We start from the raw sequence: 23399 nt of genomic DNA on the forward strand, positions 1-23399 counted from the left end.
AGTTCTCACCAATAATTTTAAACTTATGTTGCCTGAACTGGCGTGTCCTGGAGAAGCACACAGGCTCTGGGACTGCAGCAAAGATCTATGCAGCAGGCACGAGACAAGAAAGAGAAAAGGACCAGGTCTCTACATGTACTTATTGTCCTTGAATCTCCACGATAGGAAATAAAATACATCATGTCTGTTAGGAAGTAATTTTCTTCTTAGACATTTTCTGAAATGCTGATTTTTTTGAATCATTAATAAAACCCTTAAATTGACTGCACAAGCCCCCTGCTTGAATCGCAGTTGTGGAGAGATCTGCTGTTACTCAGAAGACTCAGCACTTCATTCTTGTTTCTCCATGCTCTGCCAGCTACCAGAACTGTGGCACTGGACAACAAAGCTCCAGTCTTGTGCTTCTGCTTTACCTATATGCCTCGATAAAACTGACAATTCTGTTAAGTCAGTAACATGATCTTTCACAAACATTAAATACTGACAATCTGAAGATCTGCATGCTTGCATGAAAAGGCTGGCATTCAGGGCAGTTGTTTGTTATTGTTCTGGAGTATTTTAAGGTGCTGTGGAAAACATTACTAAAATACTAGAAAATAGTAAATATTCTCCGTGGGATAACACAGATATTAAAAGGAAATATGGCTGGTTTGAAGTGATAGAAAAACACATATATTTGAACTTTCTGCTTTCTTGTTTTGCCAGATGGAAACCACTGACAATCTGATTTCTGATCTTTGAAAAATATAGCTATTAGTAAGGCTATTATAATCATCTGTCTGCATACCGAAATGCAGTTGATAACCCTCATAAAGCACTGTAAAGGTCTAATGTTGAAGTGGAGAGATGGATTGGGATACGAGGGTCACCCTAACTATCCCATTATCCATGCTGCCTTTGGACCTCAGCCTGTTCTGCGTTCACACATACATATCTCTGAGTAACTATAGAACTTGTGACATCTTATTGAACAAAGGTACAAAGCCAAAATTACAAGAATACTGTAAATCTTGCAAAAATAAGGAACCTGTAAATGGCATAATTAAGGCTTCCTACTAAGGTTGAAGAGAACCCCTTAGACCACGCGCACCTGGGGCATTTCTTAAATGCAACTGTGTGGACGAATCACAGCAGATAAAAGCTTTGCAAGACAGTTCTGTCCACTGGCATGTACTTTCCCTTAGTAATCTTGTCTCTATTTCATTACATGAAAAAGGCGCAGTCTCAAAAGTAACAAGTGCTATGAACACCAGCTTTGCTGGATACTTTTGGACTAATTTTCTGTACCTTTTTATGAACACAAAGCTTTTGAAAGTCTTTTACATACACAGGAATGTCAAAATATAATTTTCTTCTCATTTTCTGAGTCACTGGAGTTTAACACCCACCCCTAGTAACTCCAGTACATGCTGTGCCATGTATTTCTGGGTGACACATAGATGACATGGCATTCAGAAATTCACTAGCAACATTATGAAGGTTGAGGAGACAATCAAGAGGTCTTCAACCAAAGGGTAAATAGCACATTACCATGCGTTCCACAAACCTGGTGAAACACACTAGTGTAACACATTTCCTGAATGGGAAGATACTGAATGCTGAAGGCGAGAGATGACTGCTCAGACAGAGAAAGCTCTTCTCCTGTAGTTTATCTATCTGTGCATTCTTTCCTCTGTAGTCTGTCACATACGGAGCTGGATCGAGAAACCCCAGTACCTCTTACTGGGAATACTTTGACAAAAAAGCTTGACTCTTCAGTTGTGGCGGTAGGCAAAAAGGGCAAGGGCAAGAACAGTACACTGATTTACCAACAACAGAAGTTTTTTCAGAAACTTATTAGACTTCTAGACACTACTTAAAATTAATTTTACCCATACTTCTGTCCTTTCTTACTGGCCTTTCCCTGTTACGGCTTTGCTCTTGCAGCAAGGGTCAGCATTCCCTATTGAGCAATAAAACTGTTGCAAGTTCCAGAACTATTCTCCTGCTAACAACCTCACAGCAACAAGGCAGAGAGGGATGATAAATAATTTAACATGAATCAGACCATATTCCCTTAAATTATCCTTAATTATTTGGATTTTTAACATCCAAGAAACCTCATGGTTGTGGAGGAGGCAAAACCTGTGTAGGACAAGAAGAATGTTTTTAAATAGATCACTGCTTTTATGGACCTCTAGCTTGTTTAAATTAATTGGGAAAGTCATGGTTCCCCTGATTTGTCTTTATATGCTTCAGGCAAAATCTGAAGAACTGTAAAATAAAACGAAAGGTGGCAAATCAAACAAATGATCAGCAGACCACACAAAAACAGATGGTATTTTCTGATTCAAGTATTTTTCTATTTTTATTTGATTTTTGTGGAAATAAAATCCTACTTAGAAGAGAGAATGGAAAAATGACAAAAGTAAGGAAGTTATTACCCAAAAGCTACAGAACAAACACTGACATTTTCCCAGCCCGTAGGTGAGAGTGGCGAACAGCCAGCAAGGAGAGGAAGATAAGGGTGCACTGGCAGACCCAATGCTAGTGCTGTGCCAGCTGCAGGCCAAATCCTGCCAAAGCCAAGACTTCCCAAGAAAACACTCTGTACTTTCTCACAAACAGGAGAAAGGCATTTCTCAAATGCTTTTTTTTATCCCCAAGGGAAGAACACCTTTTATCTGTCTTATACTAAGAATATTATCCTAAAACAGAGTATATTTAACAGTCTTTATACTCTTTCAAAGGTTTTGTGACAACACAACTTAATGAAAACAAAATTACTATCATTTCTTGTTTCTTTTTATCTGTCTTTCCTCTAGCCATGTTTGCAATTCATGCTTTGATACTTCAGGTGATCAATCAAAGGCTGGTCATAAAAAGTGGTTAAAACAAAAAACAGACACAAGGCTATCAGAGCTGTCACTTTTGAATAACAATTTTCTTTTTTTCTGTCCTTTGGGAAAAGTCTCTGGTGAAGTTCTCCCCTGTGCTATACTTTATTTAATTATTACTTCCCAATGACAATATTTAGTTTCATTTTAAAACAACTGAGCACAAACAGCATGCCCTTCATGTATGTTGTGCATATCCATCACAACAATAATTTTGCAAATGGACTGCAATCCCTCTATGCAATACAGCTATGAAAAAGCAGTCACACAAATGAATTTTTTTTAAAAAAAAACAAAACCAAACAAAAAAAAAACCAACAAAACAAAACAACAAACACCGAGCCTGCTAGCTTTTTGATTTATAAAGCTATTGATTAAAATTCACAAGTACAAAGATCTGGGAATTGTACTTGCAGCAGAAGAAAATTCAGTCAAGCTAGAACTTGAATATGAAAAATAAGTATATTTATTATTTGTCAGTTTCAGTGAAACTCCAGTAGGGTTTAAGCAAACTGTCAGTCTGCTGCTCAACGTGAAATTCTCACCAAAGTTCTTGAATTAGGAAAGCATCTTCCACAAACACATCAAAATATCCTCCAATATATAAAATCCTCCATAATGTACATCTCACTTCAGTGTGATAACACAACCCCCCAAATTTTATCTGTTTATTTTTCCTATTTACTGTTGTCATTTTATACAAGTAAAATAATCAAACATTCACAGACCATATGGCTCACTTTTTATCATTTCTCTTTGTTCATTTCTGCTAGTACCACTTTAAACAAACTCTTTCTATAACTTCCTTGCACACTACATAAAAAATAAAAAGACATTTATTCAGGAGCATTATCTGGCTTCCAATAATTACTGGATAGTTGCTGATTTTATGAATTTTTTGTCAATTAATATATTATGAATATTTCACACAGAGATGTTCAAATAATTTTAAATATGCCTTCCCTGCATTCTAACCAGCTTTTTCATTTTTCAGGCTTTTGTGTATTGGGGAAGTATTCCTTTTAATTAAACATAATTTTAATCACAACATAAAGGTACTTTTCAATTAATGCAGTTACTTTTGAAAAGGCAACTCAAAGACTTTGAAAACTATCTCATATTTTCATGCTTTGGGTGTTAAGTTTGCTAGTAAAGGGTTACACTCAAATGAAACTCTTCAGTTTTAGCTTATTGTCTTGCTCAGAGTATTTTTTAGCACAAAGTACAAATTTGTAGGATTGTGAAGAATGGACATTGACCTCTTTTGAGCTGAAGACCTACCTTTTTATCACTCAGTCCAGTCACTTGATCAACAAATTCCTCTTGGATCATAAATGCAGCTAAGTTGGCAGTGTAACTAGCCAGGAAAATGACAGCAAAGAAAGCCCAAACTGACACCATGATTTTACTTGTCGTCCCTTTGGGGTTTTGCACAGGCACGGAGTTGTTGAATACCAAGCCCCAGAGCAACCACACAGCCTTTCCAATGGTAAAGGATGGTCCGTGGGGATCTGTCATTGCAAAAAGCAGTTATCCGAGTTGCAGTTAAATTAAACCTTGGCAAGATACCCTACGTAACAACAACAAATTATTCACAAAGACATGGTTAAAAAATATTTCAATGCATATTTAATGTACTCTCAATGGAATCACGGGATTTACCATAGGTACTCTTTATTGTAATGACATTAATTTCCATATTTGTAAAAAATAATTCAATATTTTTCTATGCCTCATTTAGTTCAAAAGTTTTAAAATGAAAATGGAAAGCAGAGTTTTGGAGAAGCAAACTGGTACATCTCTTGCAGTAAGGTACGCCCCACAGTGCTGCTTCTTCCAGTGTTCTGTGCCAGCAGACGTGCAAAATGGAAAACTGGGTTTAAGTCTTAATGATTCAGTTCTAGTACTTTTCTCACCCAGATTATTTTTTATTATCTCCAGTCTTCCAACATCATGCTTTTTGAAGTTTATGTAAGCGTATTTAAGATCAAAATGTGTGCATGTGTCACCTACTTTTAAGCAACTTTGGACTCAGGATACATCAGTAAGTCGACACAAAGGAGCTACCTGTATAGATACGTAACTTAGAGCAAACCAGCCTCTGGCTACCTCACAAGATCAGAGCCAGTTCCATGGTTAATTCAGGCTAATCCTGTCCCTGCTAATTCATTCTGGGTTTTTGTTATTCCTGTTTTCAGTTAGCTTTTTATTCATCCCAAAGCAAGAAGCGGTCAGCACAATGCCCTCATGCCCACATAGTGGCAGAAATGTATTACAAACTCTGATTCAGTTATTAATTTAATTATAATTTATTTTAATAATAATATAATTATTATTAAAGGAATAAAACCTGAAGTGGGTATACTCAGTGCATGTTCTCATTTCAGCAGAAATCCACTCTAATACAGTGCAAATTTTTCACAATGCAATCAAGCACATCTTAGTTATCCTCTTTCCATTCTGCAGCAGTGCTAAGAAGATAGAGTGCAGTAAAACAAACACAATGGAGCTGACTTTTGGTTTATGAAAGTACCTTCTAGAGCCATTTAAGACTTAGCTGATACAGGGATAATATGCATTTTCTGAGCAACAATGATAAGGAAAATATATGCCAAGAATGCAGTCTAAAGTTCTTTTTAAGATACTGGAGATTTTATCACCATGGAGCTTCATTCTGCCAAGAATGCCTAGGGAAAGGAGCAATCTACATAAAGATTGCCATTTATTTTAAGCTTCCCATGTTTCAAATGAACAGCAGCTGGACTTGTGGCCAGTCTCTAGAGCTAAGTTAGGATGGGCTAGTGGCATCATATGCTTTTGTAGCTGTAAGTACACTAAATGATCAGTTATTACCGTTAGCTTGTAATAGTCTCCAGAACTGTGTTCCCCAAGCTGGAAGATCTCTTTTTATAAAATAAGGCAAGTAGGATTTAGAAATTAAAAACAGGCTGCACTCTCAACTGTAAGTAAAGAAAGGGAAGGATGAGGGCACCACAGTACATGGAATCCTCATTCTCAGGTCAAAGTGCTAATAATATACAACTGCAGCTTTCACTGAGAAAGGCAAGCTCTGTATTAAATTTGCTGTGCTGGTATATTTTGAAAATGAAGTTTCTATAACCATGGATGCTACACGAAAAGAAGTGATGCCCTTCTGCCACTGGCCTCATTTCAAGGCTGAGTTCACCAGACTTTTTGTAGGAACTATATAAAAGTATATCTAACGTAACTGCTATTTTCCATGTTATCCACCAAACCATACCAGTTTCATAATTTTTTCTGAACTAACTGAATTCATAAGTGTCAGCAGTCTGTAGAACATATTCTAATACTTGTTTAAGCTGACACTATAACTGATACAGTATACTAACCAAACACTGCCCGAATATGACTTTCTGATATCACTTACCCTTCTATATGTCTTTATTCCACCGAATTAGAATACAAACATGAGTGTATAAGCCCTCAAGAAATCATATTTTAAATGAAGAGAAAACATAGTTTCGTAGCTGCTTTTAGTGTTTCATTCTGACTTTATGTTTATTTTAAAAGATGGTGGGCAAGGGATGGGAAATACATTTTTTTTTATAGTTCTAGAGTTATGTAAAATGCAAAGCTTACCTCTCCCTTGTGCTAAGTTCCTGTTATATCCTACAGGACTAAAGTACTCAAATATAAAGACAGCCATGGCAGACACAATGAGAAGCATCACAAACATCATCACCCAGACAGAAGCACTAAAAGGCTCTGCAGCAAAACAGACAAAAGAAACAGAAACACAGTTCATTAAACCAGCAGCAGAAGGATTCTAATGTCTTTGGCTAGGCAAGCCCAGCAGCTTTCTTTAAATCTGCTTTTACCAACCAAAATGCTAGCAAGTAACTAAATAGCAATATATAAAGAACTGCTGTTTGTGTATACACACAAGATTCATAAAGTCAAAATCTTAAAAGTAAGTTTCAATTCAAGACCAAAGGCTGCACACTTCTCTTCGACAAAGCCTTCACGGACGCTGAGTGGCAAATGCTTGATTTGACCTGCTGTTTATTCAGTCTCCAATCAGGTAGCCCATTACTACCTGTCCTATCTTACATGCATTTATCAACAGAATGGTCCAACCATTACCACTGTGTTTCTGCAGAGCAAAAGCAATTGAGCATATGTTTAATACATTTGGTAATTCAGTGAAGTAGACTTCTCTCTCGTTTTCTATTCAACAAAAAATGTTAGGGAAAAAAGGCTAAATACTTGCTTTCAAACTATTTTTTTGTTTGTTTCAGAATTTTTTCTCTCTCTCTCTGTTCACTTTCATCTACCTGCAATGAAGATGTTTTTACCAATTTGCAAAGACATCCTTTCGAAAGTCTCATTCTCGTCTGGAAGCAAATTTCTGAAATCAAAAGGTTTTTTTATGGAAAACAATATCAGTTTGAAAGACAGACAAACCATGATTAAGTAAAAGAAATACCTTGGAACAGAAAACTGAAAGCAGTTCTAATTACCAGGCTAAGCACCAATGGATATGGTAATAGCATGCAGTAACACAAAGTTCGTAAGTATCGTCTTGCCCCATCACAAATTTCAGGAGTCCTTGTGGTAGCTGCCATGGTATAGTGATAGATGTAAAAAAAGGTTTTGCATGGCAAACTAGTATCTCTTTATTAGGTCAGCTTATTTGGGTGCATTTTATATCCTAATTTTGGTAGCTAACGCAAGTGAGAACATGCTCTGACATGTGAGGAAAAAAACCCTTAGTATACTATTTCAGATTAGGACAGAATCAAGAAGCACTCAAAATTACACAAAATTAGTGTGTTCCAATGCTTCGCCTGTTTTTGAAAGCCCAAGAGGCTCCTCCATCATAACTTCTTCATTCTTTGAATTTAAATTAAGACTTGCACCACGGAAAATTCTTCCTTCATCGCAGGAAATGATTATGAGTGAGAGCTGAGGTGTGCTAAGACCAACAGCCCCATCTGAACCTCGTCCGTTAGCACGAGTGATTCACCCAGAACAAGAACAAAGTGTAATAATTTGGGCCCAGGCATGGAAAACTCATGAGATCATTTGCCTTTGCTACAATTTCTTCAAATATTTGGAACCAAGAACAAATTCCAAATAGCCCCACTGGTGATTTTGGATGTGAACTGAAAAGGCAAAGCAGGGAAATTTTAAGCCAAACTGTTAGTTTTTTGTTTCAGAATAGAAGTTAAGGAACAGTTTTGAGGGGGTTGTTTTATTATTTTATTTTTCAGAGAGGTTATAAAGTTTTGTCAATTACTACAATTATTTGTTTGGAAGAGAGTAGTAAGTTAGCAGAGTAATAGAATTCTTAAAAGGCAGAGAAGATCCACTCATGCAGACAGGTAAAGGACACTGTTTATATACAGTTAGTAACAAATATTGTATGAATTCACATATTACCTGGATTAAATTGGAATTCACATAAAACTATCATACAATTTTGACAGAATTCTCACAGAAGAAAGTAAGGCTGATAAAAATTGATAAAAGCAACAGTGTAGAAACGGTGATGGTAATTTTTCAAAATCTAAATAAGGCAAAGGGCAAAACAAGCTGATGTGAAAAAGTGAGCTATAAACAGTTTAAGCAGAACACTAATAATTTAAGCAGTCTGGTAATAAGGTGGAGGATTAGAAGAAGCAATAGGAAAATAAAAGCTATTTAAAATAGCAAGCAGTAAGATTGAAAAAGTACAAAATCAATTGAATAACAACGTTGATCTTCCTGTCATATTAGAGATGAAATTACAAATTCAGCACTGTTTTTTGATTCTCAAAGGACAGAAAGAGAACTTCCCTCAGGCAAGCAGCAGTTTTTATAAGATTTTTCAGTAAAGGTATAATAAGGCAGAAAAATACTAATATATGACTTGCCAGTACGCTTCAAATGATTGGTGCAGGAGAATATCAAGCAACGGAAGAGATGTCTTACTCCACTAATGTCAAGTTTTACCTCTCACCCACAAAACCAATACTCAAACAATTAAAAATAGGGGCATAGGCTTCCTATTCTACCAATGCCTCCAAACAAGAAAACTGACCTCACCTATGAACTCTTCCCCTTTTAAAAACACAGCCATATGGATTTGAGCTTTCTTTTATTTTGTTTGGTTTTTTAAACAAAGTTGAATCAAGCCACCACAAAATCTTTAAAAAAATTATTTGTGCATCTAATATATATGAGTTTTAGTACAATATGAAAATGTTTCAATGTGGATAAAACTCTCATTTGATGAAGACACCCACGTCAGAATCAGAACACAGTAGCTAACGAGGAAAAGGCTGGCCCCATCAGTTGCTTAGACCTACTGGACACAATTGCTGAGCGGAATATCTAGGTCAGACAAAATCCTGTACTTCTCTGCATTTGTAGTAACAAATCAGAAGACCAGATATTTCATGAACTGTAATCAAGTGCTATTTAAAAATATATATATACTGGTTTTGGACAGATATTAAATATTTTTTTTAAACAATTATGTCAGATGATGCTATTCTTAGACATTCACTTAACTGAAACAAAATCAGTCTGTGAATAAACTCAGTTATTTGCCTGATAGTATTTTGCATGGCAAAGCATCTTACTACTATGCACACATTGAAATACATAGTCAGTTCCAGTAAAGTGGCAGGTCCATCTATGTCTAGAAAATCAGAACATGCTTCTGAGAGCACAGACTTGATTTACTAGTGCAGTATATCAGATTTCTTCAAAAGTAATGCTATTCTATAGAGATTTACAAGAAGGGGTTATTTTTACTTTTTGAATTATATGTACGTCCAGCTATACTAATAACATTAAATGCATTTCAGAAATCTAGTTACTGTTGTGCGAAATGCAAAAGCAGCCTCTCCTTTGATGGTAGCTGTAAGTGGGTTTTTTAAGAGGTAAGCAGAATCCACAGTAAAAATCAACTGCACTTGCAGTACCTGTTTCAGCACTTATATTTCAAATGATCATTTCAACATGCTGCAACTGCAATTTAAAACATCAACTTTACAAGTCAATGACTTATAGAAATGAAGAGACACTATCTGAACATTGTCATTAAAAGTACAACCTCCCATAATTTCATTACAAAGTCTTCCATTCATTAAACAAAAAATATTAACCAACCACAAAATCTCTTTATGTATCACTGCATTTGGGAAGCTATTTGATTACTCACTGTGTTATACTTATTTGCATCACCTCTGTAACGTTCCTTTATGGAACAGGTATGAAGAATAAGCTCTGTGGCTAAATGATGATTCTTCTGCAAGAAAACCCAATTATTTGCCCATGTGTAGTTGATACTACACCAATAATCTGCTCCTTGATGGCTATAAGTGATTTCAGTGAAAGTGAAGAACTTACACTTAGCAATCTATAAAGCAACCATACAATCTGTGATGTAAAAATGGCATCACTGCTGACCCAATGGACTTGAACATATTAAACTGTTCCATAAGATATCTGGAAAATAACGATTATTATTTTTTTCCCACTTGAACTATTTTAGTGTCACTAGCACTGTTTTCCTGTGCAAAATATCTTTAAAAATACTGGGACCAAACACACTATGAGGAAAATAACAGCATTCTGAGTACTTTTGATCCATCTCATGGCTCATTCTCTTTTCAGCTGCAGGTAAATTCAGGCTAACCACCAAATACAGAAGTAAACAACAAGCACTGAAAGAGAAGGAGAGGGAAATAATGAAAGGAGAAATAAACAACTGAAAAAAGAAGCAAACAAGGAAAGATGACCAAAGTCTTTATTTTTTTATATCCCACCTCCTTTCTGCCCAGCCTTTCATTTATTTGCTATATCTCCATCGTTAAACTGTTTGATCACAACTCCACTGTTCAATCACCTTGACAGAGAAAGCACCCAGCAGCTCTCCAGGGCAGCAGAGTGGTGTTCAGAAGCCAGGGGTAACCGTTACCAAATTAGCTGTCAGATCTCTCCTAACCATAAGGAATTATCTTTTTCTTAGCTCTTCTACAAGAGGTTTTGAAAATATTTTGCGAATGTGAATGTTAAAAAGATGAAACCATTTATAACAGGCTAAACAAGTATAAATTACTTTGCAAAGCAGCAGTTTTTGAGGAAGTGATTTTCCCAACTGAAGATTTTGGGGGACTCTTTCATACTGAAATCATTCTTATTGGTTTTTACTTACTGCATCTGAAACCAACAGCACTATCTTCCCTGTTAATCAGCACGTCAACACGGTACAAACTTCCCAATGTAACAACCAAAACCTCACAGAAACATGTCAATGCACTATATAACTTAATGAACACTGAAACCGACTCTATAAAAATGCAATTACAAGATCTGGATGGGTTGAAGAGTCATACCTAGAAAAGCAGATGGTGAAACTGTGCCATTGCTCCGTGACACCATGACGCTAATCCCAGTCTCAACAAATGGCACTGAAAAGTCAACCACTTCAGAGCGCTCTTCATTAATAGTGAGAGACCCCACAGCCATAACAGCACGATGATATACCACCTGATCCACAAAGAGAAGACACCACCACCATTACTCAGTAGAGAATATCTCATTTCTCCAAAAGAATTAGAAACAAACATCGCTAAGTTCTTACTTAAGAGCTCTTTTACCTAACAGAACTTACTTCACCAATCATTCCATTCCACACATTATTGACTTTTTTGCCATGTTTCCCATTAGTCACCAAATATAGGTCATATGTGAACTTGACAGTTTTAGACAACTTCTTCAAGATATCAATGCAGAACCCTTTGCAGCACTTCTTTACATTAGTTCCCTCATTCGTTGAGTTGCTGTCAACAGAGGAGAGAGAGACATAAACATTTCTACTGCCAAAACCAAAGAATCACAACAGCAAGATTCAGCATGCTGTGAAACAACATTTTGTCATACTTGTGAGTGACCATGTTTTTCTGAATCGATGGAGAAATAATCCATACGGCGCTTTATATGGTGTTTGTAGCTCTTACTAATCCTAATGCACTTGCTTGACAAGGGATGAATAGAAGATAATGTAGACCCAGCATGACATGCTTTTTACTCCAGTATCCAGCCTGGTGCACATCACTTCTCTACCAAGACATACAGTCTCATTTTGCTAATCTCTCTCTTAGGCTTAGATTAAACATTTATTATTTTTACTCTCAAGATGTAAGACCACATGTCATCTAGTAATTAGAAAACCTCCCAACATGTAAGTTATATAAAGGCACAGTGGTTCATTGTACCGAAAACAGATGCTGCACCTTTTTCTGTGCTTCGAGAAGGTGAATTTCAGGCTGCTGTTGAGTACGAAGACGAGGGCTTCCTCATATTTATTTTTTTTCTGAAATGTTTATTTCATGAGCCCTAGAACTTTTTAGTATAAGCATCTTCAGAAGCCAAGACAATGTTTTACAGCCTTTGAAAGAATTAAAAATTAAAATAAAATTAGTTTATAACTTGACTAAGTACAGTTATGTAAAAAAAAAAAAAAAAAATTGGTTCTCTGGATTTCAGGAAGCATGTGCACAACCACTTAGCAGTCTCTGGAAATCTTCAGAAAAATGCATTATACTCCCTAACATCTGCTCAGTAAAAAAATGTTGTTATATTTAGTTCATAAATAGGTAGACCGAAGCACAGAACGGGTGAAACACCACTGACAAATGCACAATGAGAAATTTTCTACCGATTTCTAATGACTGCTCCAAAGTCACAGAACAATCAAAGCAGGGGAATTTTCTGTAGATGGTATGTCACAGTGGTATTTTATGCTCCTCTACCAGATTTCAGCATAAACATACATTTGCAATAGGAGACATTCTCTAAATTGTTGAAGACTAATTAAAGCAGGCATATTTCAACATAACTGGAAACAATTCAGAGAGGACTCATTAAAACAATTCTATTTTAGAACACAATCTTCTTTCATGTGACTGAAAAGGGCTGATTCTAGTTGACTTCGAATTTACTATAAACTTACTATCTTGTTGTTAATTCAATTTGACTTACATGTATATAACTAGAACCTTTCAACTTAATAAAAAGAAAAATGTGCAAACAAGAGCATGCCATGTGGGAAAGGGAAAACAAACGAGGAAATGAAATACTGAAAGAAAAGCAAAGATAAAAAGCAAGAGGAAAAGTATCAGAAAACAATTACACAAAGAAAGAAGCAAAGGAAAGAATTAATGATAATATATTTTGCATCAGAATTAAAAAAAAAAAGGAATGCTGTGTATTTACTTACTTAATTTTGACAAATTTACGACATGGCACAGTGTTTTTCTGGCAACTTTCCATCAAAGGATCCACATCCTCAACAACAACAAAGGGAGCCTCCTCCAGGGTGACAATGCTCAAATGGTTATCATCTGGATCGCTGTCTGCAAAAGAGCTGTACCTTGGCCAGACAGAGTACTTCAGGCTCAGTGAATTGTTTTCCCATTTCCCCACCTGAAACACCAAGATACACAAGCTGCTGATACCTGCTTGCCCAGTTTTGACAAATGAGATCCAATATTAAATGTGCTGCGATACAGGTACAGAAAATTACAAAGACAGATATGTTTTTTGTTACACATTACTTTAGAACTTTTTAGTATGAAGTAAGAAAATGCATTGTGATAAGACAAATAAGGAAATGTTATTTTAAGAGATAACAGCTTTATAAAGACTGGATGACATCAGTTAACACTATCTACCACCTGGCTATAGCTGCACTGAGGTCTGACATGCATCATTCCCATTTGAGCCAGAACAGCAACCAGATACTCCATTAGTAATCAGGACTGATTTGCAGTAATAAGAAAATGGATCTCAAAAATAAGAAAAAGAAAACTAACCACACCCACCCCCCCAGTAGGATAACCAAGGTATCATAATATTATTTCTGTATCTTCATAAAAGAGAAGAATTTTCTATTCTTATAATTTGAAAAAACATTGGGAAAGCCTGTACCTAGGCTTCCATCGCACCTGAGCCACGCCAAACACATTTTTAGTAAACACAATTTAATTGTGCAAGATTTAGTTCTTATTATAAATAATGTATTTTATTCTGCTTTATTTAGTGCCAGCTGTTGAGGGAGTTTAAGAAAGTATACCCCACTTTACATTAAAATTGTCTATTTATTTACTATTATAAATTGCCCCTTCAAAACTAACACACACCTCTTGCCACTTCCAGAACACCAGAAAGAGGCGTAGGATTTAAATAAATTGAAAACTCTTAGCATTTTCTTCCTCAGATTGTGTTTAACTACTTTGTAATCATAAATCTAATTGCATGTTTTATGCAAGTAGCAATGACAGATAATATAAATAAGCTAGCAATCCACAAAATTTATAACCTAATCCATTTTAATAATTCTTCAGTTGCTTAAGCTAAACAAATAACATAATCATGAAACTGGTAAGATATTTCTTTTGCAAGGAAAATGGTGGGAATTAAGAGTACAATGACAGATTTGGGTCCTAAAAAACTGCTCAAAAAGTCACCTACCCTATGTCTTCTAAAGACTTTAAAACAAATCACAAAAATTCCTAAAGAACATGATCTATATTCATTCCTATTTAGGGAAGCATATAAGCACATGCCCTTTGCAGTTTCCTTTCCATCCTGTTTATAAGTCAAGACGTTTTGCTGAACTTTAATGTAGGAGGCAGAAATACCAAATCTCTAGACACTTAAATTGGGTGATTCAGAATATCATAAGGGAATTAGGAATTCACGGCTAAATCAATGGGAACTGGGCACAGGATTTACACATACAGGTCTTCTATGAAATTTAACCAAAACACGGTGGATGCAGTCTTTGTGAGAAAAACTAGTTCGTACACAGGGAAAAACATCTATACCTCTGTATGAGGCAGTTATATTGCAAAAACAGTTTAATCATCAAGTTAAGAGTATATAATCACATTCACAGCTGAGTGTGTGCTGGTTTGAATTAGCTTACACAGTGCCATGTATATCTATACCCCAAGTACGATATGAAGTTGGCCATCTGGGATGGGGAGATTTCCACCCAGCTCAGGACTTCAGGCAGGCAGGGAATGTGCCAAGTAACACGATGAATTTCAGAAGTGGAAAATGTGCCCGGCTGCCTATTCCAACCAGCAAGAAGAAAAAAAAAACGTGCCTGAGGCTCAGCTGCGTTTCTGTGTTAGGACTGTAGCTGTGATAGCACCTGCTTTTCCAAATCACTCCGTACAGAATTCGGGAAGCGTTGGACCGTCCTGATCCTGAGGCACTTCCCTCGGCAAGCCACCCCCTGCACCTGCATCACTGTCACATGGACCAACAGCAGTATGAATTCATTGGATCCTATAAAAAATATAACTGTTCTGATGCTTTTAAAAGAGAAATCATGAAACTCTTTCATATACAGCTGGAGTAACTGCCACGTTATTGTTCTGAGGAAGATATAATCAGTCATATTTTTAGATGAATTTAGGGAAATGCTAATTTCTTTTGGTAATTGTATCTGTATGGAAGCATAATGTGTTTTTTGAATCTCTACAGTTAGGTCCAAAATCTTTCATCTGTTGCCTTCAGTGGATTCATGTCAACATTCACTCCTTGTAGCCTTATTTAAAAAAAAAAAAAATTAAAAATCAAGCTCTTGTTTCGGGTCTTAGGGGCATCCCTACCTCTCTGTCCGAAAAGGAATACTAGTGCAGTCCCAGGGTGTCACAGGGACTTCATCTGCACTTTGTGGTGCACAAATTGCAAGTGCATTGCAGGTCACCGCTGCTACCACCAGTACAATGAGTAACGCACAGTGTCAGAAAGCACAGTGAAAAAAAGTACAAGAGGAAGGTATCAATTTCCTGAAGAATGGTAGAAAAGCAAAAGGCAGAAAAAGCTCTGAAAAATCCTCCCTGGTGGGCTAAGAAAGGTGAATGAGGAAGGGTAGTAATTAGAAAGAACCTGTAGGTCACCCCTTTTGTTTGGGAAATGTTTCTGTTGGATTTGTTAGAATTAATGAATGGTTAGCACAGTCATTGGATTTTCTCTGATGCTGGACTCAAAAGCGAACAGTTTCCATGTTTATTTGGCATTTTTATTTTATAATAGCTATACTGTCGGAGATGACATGTTATACTTCTATCATTCTGATACAGTGTTGAATGATCAAAACACTTTTTTCTTTTAAGTGGAGGGTAAGAATTTACTTGTATACAATTAAAGCATGTAGTCAAAATATGGGAGGATTTTAATATTTGTATTTAAAGCCTTTTAGCTTTGCTATTAAGAATAGGAATGGTGTTAATTATTTACACATTTTTTTTATATCTTCATATATTATCTAGTTCTTTCAACATCCTTGTGCAATTGATCGTATCCCTTGTTTACAGGGTGAAGGGCTGAAATGACTCAGAAAAGGTGCAGGTTAAGGAAAATTAAAACACGAGTAGGTTCCCATCGTAATAAAAAGAATTTATGCAATTGCATCCGTATGTAGGTGTCCTGCAGAATCAGCATTTATGTCACTTATGGAAGTCAGATCTAGTACTAGGTCCAGTCAATATCTCTTTTGAATGCCTTCAAAAGCTCCAAATGCTTAGGGGAAAAAACAACAAATTATAACAACTACAAGTACTCATTTTATTTCAGAACATTACAAAGAGGTCTGCTTATGAAGTGTAAGATTTGCGTGCAAACCCAAATGTTAAGTCCCTGTGCAACACTGTTAGAGCAGCTTACCTATGACAACAAAGCAAAATATCTGAGTTAAAAAAAGCGTGCTGAGTCCTGGTTTTGCCTGTGAAGGTCATTACACATGCTGTAGAATATGAAAAAGTTCACATGTAAAATATGAAAAGTAGAATACGAAAAGTTCAGTTGCTGCTCTTGGTAGGAGATACCAGTAACATTTGAAAAAACCATTTTACGGTGAAGTAGTTTACCAGTCTGGACAGTTTCAAAATTCAATTGCCTCCAGTGTTTTGCAGCACTCATTTTCAGTGTGCTACTTTGTGATTGCTGCAGCTACTGATGAACTGAAGTGAACATGGCATCCTCCCACCAAGCCTAAGCACCTAGATCTGAGGTAGAAGAGATTTGTGTTTACATTGCAGGCTTACCTACTAATATTGGTATCCCTGATGCAGATATTCTTAATGCAACATTTTATAATTTTAATGACAAATGATTTGAACACTAGAACACACTGATTTGCAGGTGAAACTACAAACCTGCAATACAAAACCCTAGTGAACTGTGACTCTGCATACCCATCAGAGACCAGAAACAATTTCCAAAGCCAGTCTTCCGAAAACTAACAAGTCCACAAAAATAAAATAGTGGTAAACTCCCATGTAGCATAGAAACACATTGCCTCTACTGTGGAAATGTTATCACTACAGCAAGGAATATTATTTTTTCCATCTGTGGCCTAAAACTTCCTACCTGTACTTGATCAGTCTCAAGGGAACTCATTGCCATTCAGAAGCTTTTTAGTATCTGCTCAGTCTTCAAGCCACCACTGCTTGAAAAAGGGTAGCCAGAGGACAACAGGGAGTTAACATACTGCACAGGCCTGCCAGCCAGGATGCCAAAATTACATTTTGATAGGGTGGGAGATGGGCAGAAGAGAACTTTTCTAAAGACAATTTCCATTATCCTAATTACTTGAAGGAAAACAGTTCAGAAAGTGGGCTTTTTACTGCTTAAGACATAAAAGCCCTGTTTGAAGTAGCTTGCAAACATAAATAAATTTGTTTTCATCAAGACATTTCTTGATGTGCTATCTAGAAATACATGTTAATTTAACAGAATATGTAGAGATAAATTTGAGGTGAATTTCAACTACTCCGATGTATTATTTTGTTTGGTTTAGATACTGATTCGTGGAGAAAAAGATGTTAAAATTTGAAATTCTGAAACACAATGGAAGCTTTTAAGATTTAAAAATTTTGTGTGGGTCAGGGTAACCATTCCCCCAGCTCCTGGAAGCAGGACCACTGCCCCAGAGACCTTGCTGAAAGCACAGCGCATCCACCGCAGGCAGGCAGAGGCATCCCAACTGCGTCACGAGGAGTCTCAGGTCTGAGTTGGTGTGGCAGGCCCAGTGGCCTGGTTTCACCTGGGACAGAGTTAATTTTCCTCTTAGTAGCTGGTGCAGTGCTGTGGTTTGGATTTGGTGTGAGAATAACACTGGCAACAGAAGTTTGTTTCTAAGTGAAGGACTTTCCAGTTCCTCAAGCCCTGCCAGCAAGCAGGCTGGAGGGGCACAACAAACTGGGAGGTGACACAGCCAGGATGGATGAAGGGAGCTGGCCAAAGCGCTATTCCATACCATATGACATCAGGCTCAGTATATAAACTGAGGGGAGCTGGCCAGGGCCTGCCGATCGCTGGGCATTGGTCAGCGGGTGGTGGGCAGCTGCACTGTGCATCGCTTGTTTTCTGCCACCCTTCCCTTAGGATTTTGTTCCTCTCCCCCTTCTCCCTCCTTTTCAATACAATTATCATTATTATTATTATTGGTTTCTTTTTTTTACTATTTAATTTTATATTAATGATTAAGTTGTTCTTATGTCAACCCTCGAGTTTTGTCTTGCTCACAATTCTCCTCCCCATCCTTCAGGGGGTTGGGGCGGGTGAAGTGAGCAAGCAGCTGCATGGTACTTAGTTACTAGCTGGGGCTAACCATGACACCCAGTGATGCTGAATTTAAGATAAAGCCAATATAAGATAAAACATTTATACTTGGTGTAGTCACTCCCTAATGACGGGAAATTTAGCTGTAGGTGAATCAGGGCAGTCTGCTCAGTCTTACCTGCACCCCTTTCCTGATCTATTCCTTTCCTCTTTCCTTGAAGATAAAGAATATTTAAGTTTCCCACCAATCCCCATTTTGATGTAACACAAAGTTGTCTTCACCTGCAACCATTTGCTCTTTCAAAATCTCATGTGCTGAGGAATCATTTCTTCAGTACCTCTAGGCACACATAGAACACAGGAAAAATATAGCTATTTTTGTAAAATGTGTTCTGTAAAATCTCTTTTTCATTTAGGTAACATGACTTTTTTAGAACGACAGCCATTTAATAGAGCATTAAATAAAGTAGAGGAGGAACATTTGGACTTCTGGATTACACAACTTGAAAGCTGAAACTACTGAACAGTTCAAAGACAGGTCTGAAAATTTGATTTATGCTCCAACCTTAAACCCAATTAACTACATTTAGTTACAGTCTATAGCAAGTTGAGGAATGGAGAAGAGAATAGCATGCTTAGAGTGCAAAGAGCACAAAAGTATCTCTATAAAGAGAGGTCTCCTGCTTAGACCTCCTAAGAACCCAATTAATATTACTAGGGAAATTAAAAGTGAAAATGAGCTTATTCTCAGCAGATACAATGGAATATCTGCATTGATAGATTCAAAAATGGAGGGGAAGGTAAAACTGCATCGAGAAAGATGTTAACATAATAAACACAGTACTGTGTATTTGTAAAACAAACACTTTTAAAAAAGAAAAGTTCAAGCTGAGGATAATGCTCAGAAAAAGCAGACATGCTTCATTATGGAACTGTGAAAAACTGCATGCAAATACTTCAACTGTACTGTGTGGAAATGCCACACACACACACACACACAGAAAAAGGAATTTATGATCAATTTCTGTCATTCCTAGTTAGACAGATAATGATGTGGCCTTGATCCCAGAGAAAAACAGAAGATGGCCCTCACTTGAAAAAAGGGCAATAAAATAGTTTTTGGGAAGCATCCTAGCCCAAATTATAGAAATCCTTATTTATGGCCAAAAGACCGGGACTCTCAGAAAAAAATACAGTTTCAATACTGAATCAAGCCCTTGATTCACTATTGTAGGTGCAAAACTCAACTTCAAGTATGGACTTGCAATGATACATATACCTTTGTATTTCTTTTGAACTTGTACATTCTTTCCTATTTTCTCCATCTCCATATGCACTCTGGAATATTCCCTTTGGTTTAATCTCTACAGGATACAGGAAGGAAATCAGAAAATAGCTGAGAGCACAAAGAGCTTGTTTGATGTCGGACTGCATTAGCAATCATAGGATCCTCAACTTATCCACCACTATCTAAAGCACCTTACAAACTCACTGTGTCACATCCATGGGTTGGCCAGCTCACCCATGCCTTTTTATCTTTTGAAGATTGCAGGCAAGGAGAGTGATAATGAAGTATTAGCTGTGTTTCTGTGTAACAGCCAGATAATTACAGCCAGCCTAAGAAAGACAGACGACTTTGTCTTTACACGTGGTTGTACCTCAGGGAGACCCCTCTCCCACTGCACCCTAAAGCAGGTTTTAAATAACACAACGATGATTGACACAATCCTAATCACACACCCTCACAGAGACCATCGAATCAGAGAAAAAGGGCAAGGCCAGATCCTGAGCAGAGAGAGAAAAGAGCAGAGTATGTTCTCCCTTGCATGCCAATGCTGGCACGAAAAGGAAGTCTGTCACATTGGCATATCTCACAGAAAACAAACAAATAACTTGGTCCTATCACCCTCTTCCCAGCAGATGGGAACCGTACGCAATACACAGCCATCATCTTTTTGTAAGAAAAAATGTTACATTACAACACAGCTACTAAATGCACTCCCAGGACTAGCCAATTGAACCTTTGAAAAGAGAAAAATTTTCAGGGGTATTATTTCTACATTAAACACACACACGTATTGCAAACATACTTTTTGAGCTGTCTCACTTCTGTAAAGAAAACAATGCTAAGCAAACACAAAATCTAACTCATCTTGCTTTATAGGAAAAAATATTTTTTACTTTTATTTCATCATATTATTCCACTTACAAGGAAGAGCTACTCTGGCAAGTTTTAAAGTCAATAACTGGAAAGCATAAATTGAGTTTGTCGGGTTAGCAATAAAAGGCAGCTGCAGAACAAAGCACAAGAGCAAAATCCTTCCTCCAGAAACAGTGCCTGTTGCACACGTTCTGCTGCAGACCTGCGTGTCAACTCGTGTTTCCCAAGGCCCTTATTTCACAATGGCACTCTGAATTTCAATGACAAAATATGATGTGAGCACTTTCATGTCTTATTAATAGGGAGTGGTTTACAGTCCAGCGTGGTTTGAAGACATTGATTTAAAGACTTTGAAGTTTTCAAAATTTGCTGCAAACTCTCATATGGTGTATGCGAATGTCCCGCTCTTCCCTGGTGGCAGCTCCTTACGCTGACGGGAAGGCACCAGTGCTGTGACCAGCAGGGCTCAGAGGAAAACACACTACCCGGGGATATCGTAAACAAACAGGGGAAGAAAGAAAAGCAGCCACCTCCTGTAGCCTCATTTTCCAATACAGAATTAGTAATCAGCACTCTCCAAATCCTCAGTGGCTGGTATAGTCTTGGTACTGGGAGATGTCCCAAATAACTCTATGCAGTGCAAGAGTTCAAACTTGTGCCAAAGCAGCCCTTCTACGAGTTGTGTCATTAGGAAGGAAAGGAGCTAATCAAATTGACAGCACCTTCCTCCACCTCCCAGGGAGGGAAGACTTTTTGTCACCTCTGCACTCAGTGAAGATCTCACAGCTTTCCAGAAACATCCAGATAGCCATACCTTTACCTCCAGAGAGGAAGAGCTGCTCTGAAAGTCTCCCTACTCTTTAATCTCCTCTCTAATATTAGCTGTAAAGAACAGGAGGAAAGCACACTTTACCACCGCTTGCTATGGTAGCTGCAAATCCTTTACAATAGCAGAGAGAAAGGAATCATCCTCCCCGGGAATACATGATTTAAGAAATGCTGCACAATAATTGGTGCAATTCAAACAAGTCAGTACAGTAAAGGTCAAAGGAAATGCCTTTAGGCTAACTGAAAGCTCACTGATATAGAAACAATATGCAATTTTCACTCGACAGCAAGTGTCAGGATAGGCATATTTACAGGGAGACTAAACACACTAAGCAACAAGGATGGAACAAAGGAAATGACAACCCAACAGATGTTAAAGAGCATGCTGTTTCTGCTGTGGGCACAGATAATACATCTTGTTAGGCCACAGAGCTACTGACAAAAGGGATATGAGCAAGTGGATGATTAGATCATGCAGTTTCATCTGTACTAGTTAAAATACACGCATTTCTTCACAACTTTTACGGAATGTCTATCATGACCCATCAAGGTCCTTCAGCTGTCTTGACCCCTGCTCTGAAATCAATTGAGATTTCTCAAGAAACTACGCTGTACCATCCCAGTGACTTTTTGTTATCACAGAACTCGGACAAAAAGCTCTGTCAGAAATCTGACCAAGTCTTAGCTTTTTGCCCAGTGCCGTTTCAGCTGTACCATTAGATATGCTAGCTGTCTTTTCTCAGCTACATGACGGTGGATGTTAGTAGCCAGATGGAGCTCTCTGTGAAGACCTTGGTTCATTTATTCCAGGCAGGAATCACGTACCCTCTGCCCACTCATTCCTACTTAGATACAAATGTGTACAACCTCACACAGAGCTCGTAGATCTGGCATATGCTACTTAAATCAGAGCAAAATCAAGTTCTACATTAAATCCTGAATTAATAGAAAGTTAAAAATGCTCGGTTATGTTTAGAATAAATCTGGAAGTAACAGTTCTTCCAGTGGCATTTAGCTAGCAACTGTGCCATGTAGCACCTGTTACTCTTGCTTCCTGTAAAAATTCATTGCCTACAACAATGTAGGACACATGTCTCACAAATTGACCCAGAATACTGACCACCATGGTAATTTCATCTGTATGTATCTAGAAAACTAGTAAAAACAATTTTTACCATGGAACTCATCTTTAAATGCTATACAGTCCTCCCTACCTTACTTAACATGTATGATATGCACAGATAATTAAACCACCTAATTTTGCCACTGGTAATTATATTCTAGTATATGGTTTTAATATTGGATTTATTGGTTTTATTTCCACACAGACAGACAGACAAACAGGCTGTGAAACTTGCAACTCAGTGAAGTTAATGGGCTGCGGGAGACACCCAGGTCACATCTCACTGCGATAAGATTAATGGCAGGGGGGTGGTGGGGGTGGTGGTGGGGGGGGGGTTGCAGCTGGTACTGCTGGACTCTGAGGACTTTTTAGCACAGCATGGTGTTCCTGCAGTGCTTTGGTGATATTCGGGAAACACTATTAACTCTGGCAAATTTATCAAGTTTCACTGAAACAAGCACGCTAAGCTTGTCTTCTTAAAAATCTCTTGCCTGAGAACAGCAGCCCCTTTGCCTGTCAAGATTAGCAGCAAGGATATGAATGTTGATGTCAGAAGTTTGAGTAGCTGCTTTAGAATCTGTCAAAATGTCTTGCTGGATGCCTGCTGAACATGCCCAAATGTGATTTTCAGTCTTCAAATTATTATCATCCAACCAGCTTTTTTCAGAACCTGATATGGGACAAATCCCTCAGTCAGCCCATTTACATGTGAAGTTACCACTTCAAAGTTTTGATACTGAGTCATTTGTAAATGAAAAGGAACTTCTTTTCCTAGGGGTAAGATGTATGCTCTTCA

General features: G+C 37.5%; 1 protein-coding gene across 5 annotated transcripts in view; it reads right to left on the reverse strand.

Moving 5' to 3' along the window:
• GRIN2A (glutamate ionotropic receptor NMDA type subunit 2A) overlaps positions 1–23399 on the reverse strand; it is a 219652-nt gene that overhangs the window by 71470 nt on the left and 124783 nt on the right. For all 5 annotated transcript variants that reach the window (XM_080386783.1, XM_080386780.1, XM_080386781.1 and 2 more), the window contains 5 exons: positions 13132–13337; positions 11524–11692; positions 11246–11399; positions 6498–6623; positions 4158–4387 (listed from right to left, as the gene is read on the reverse strand). In XM_080386783.1, coding sequence (XP_080242909.1) covers positions 4158–4387; positions 6498–6623; positions 11246–11399; positions 11524–11692; positions 13132–13337 — 885 coding nt within the window. The remainder of the gene's footprint in view (positions 1–4157; positions 4388–6497; positions 6624–11245; positions 11400–11523; positions 11693–13131; positions 13338–23399) is intronic.

This window comes from Falco punctatus, assembly GCF_963210335.1.
Source record: "Falco punctatus genome assembly, chromosome: 4".
NCBI lineage: Eukaryota > Metazoa > Chordata > Aves > Falconiformes > Falconidae > Falco > Falco punctatus.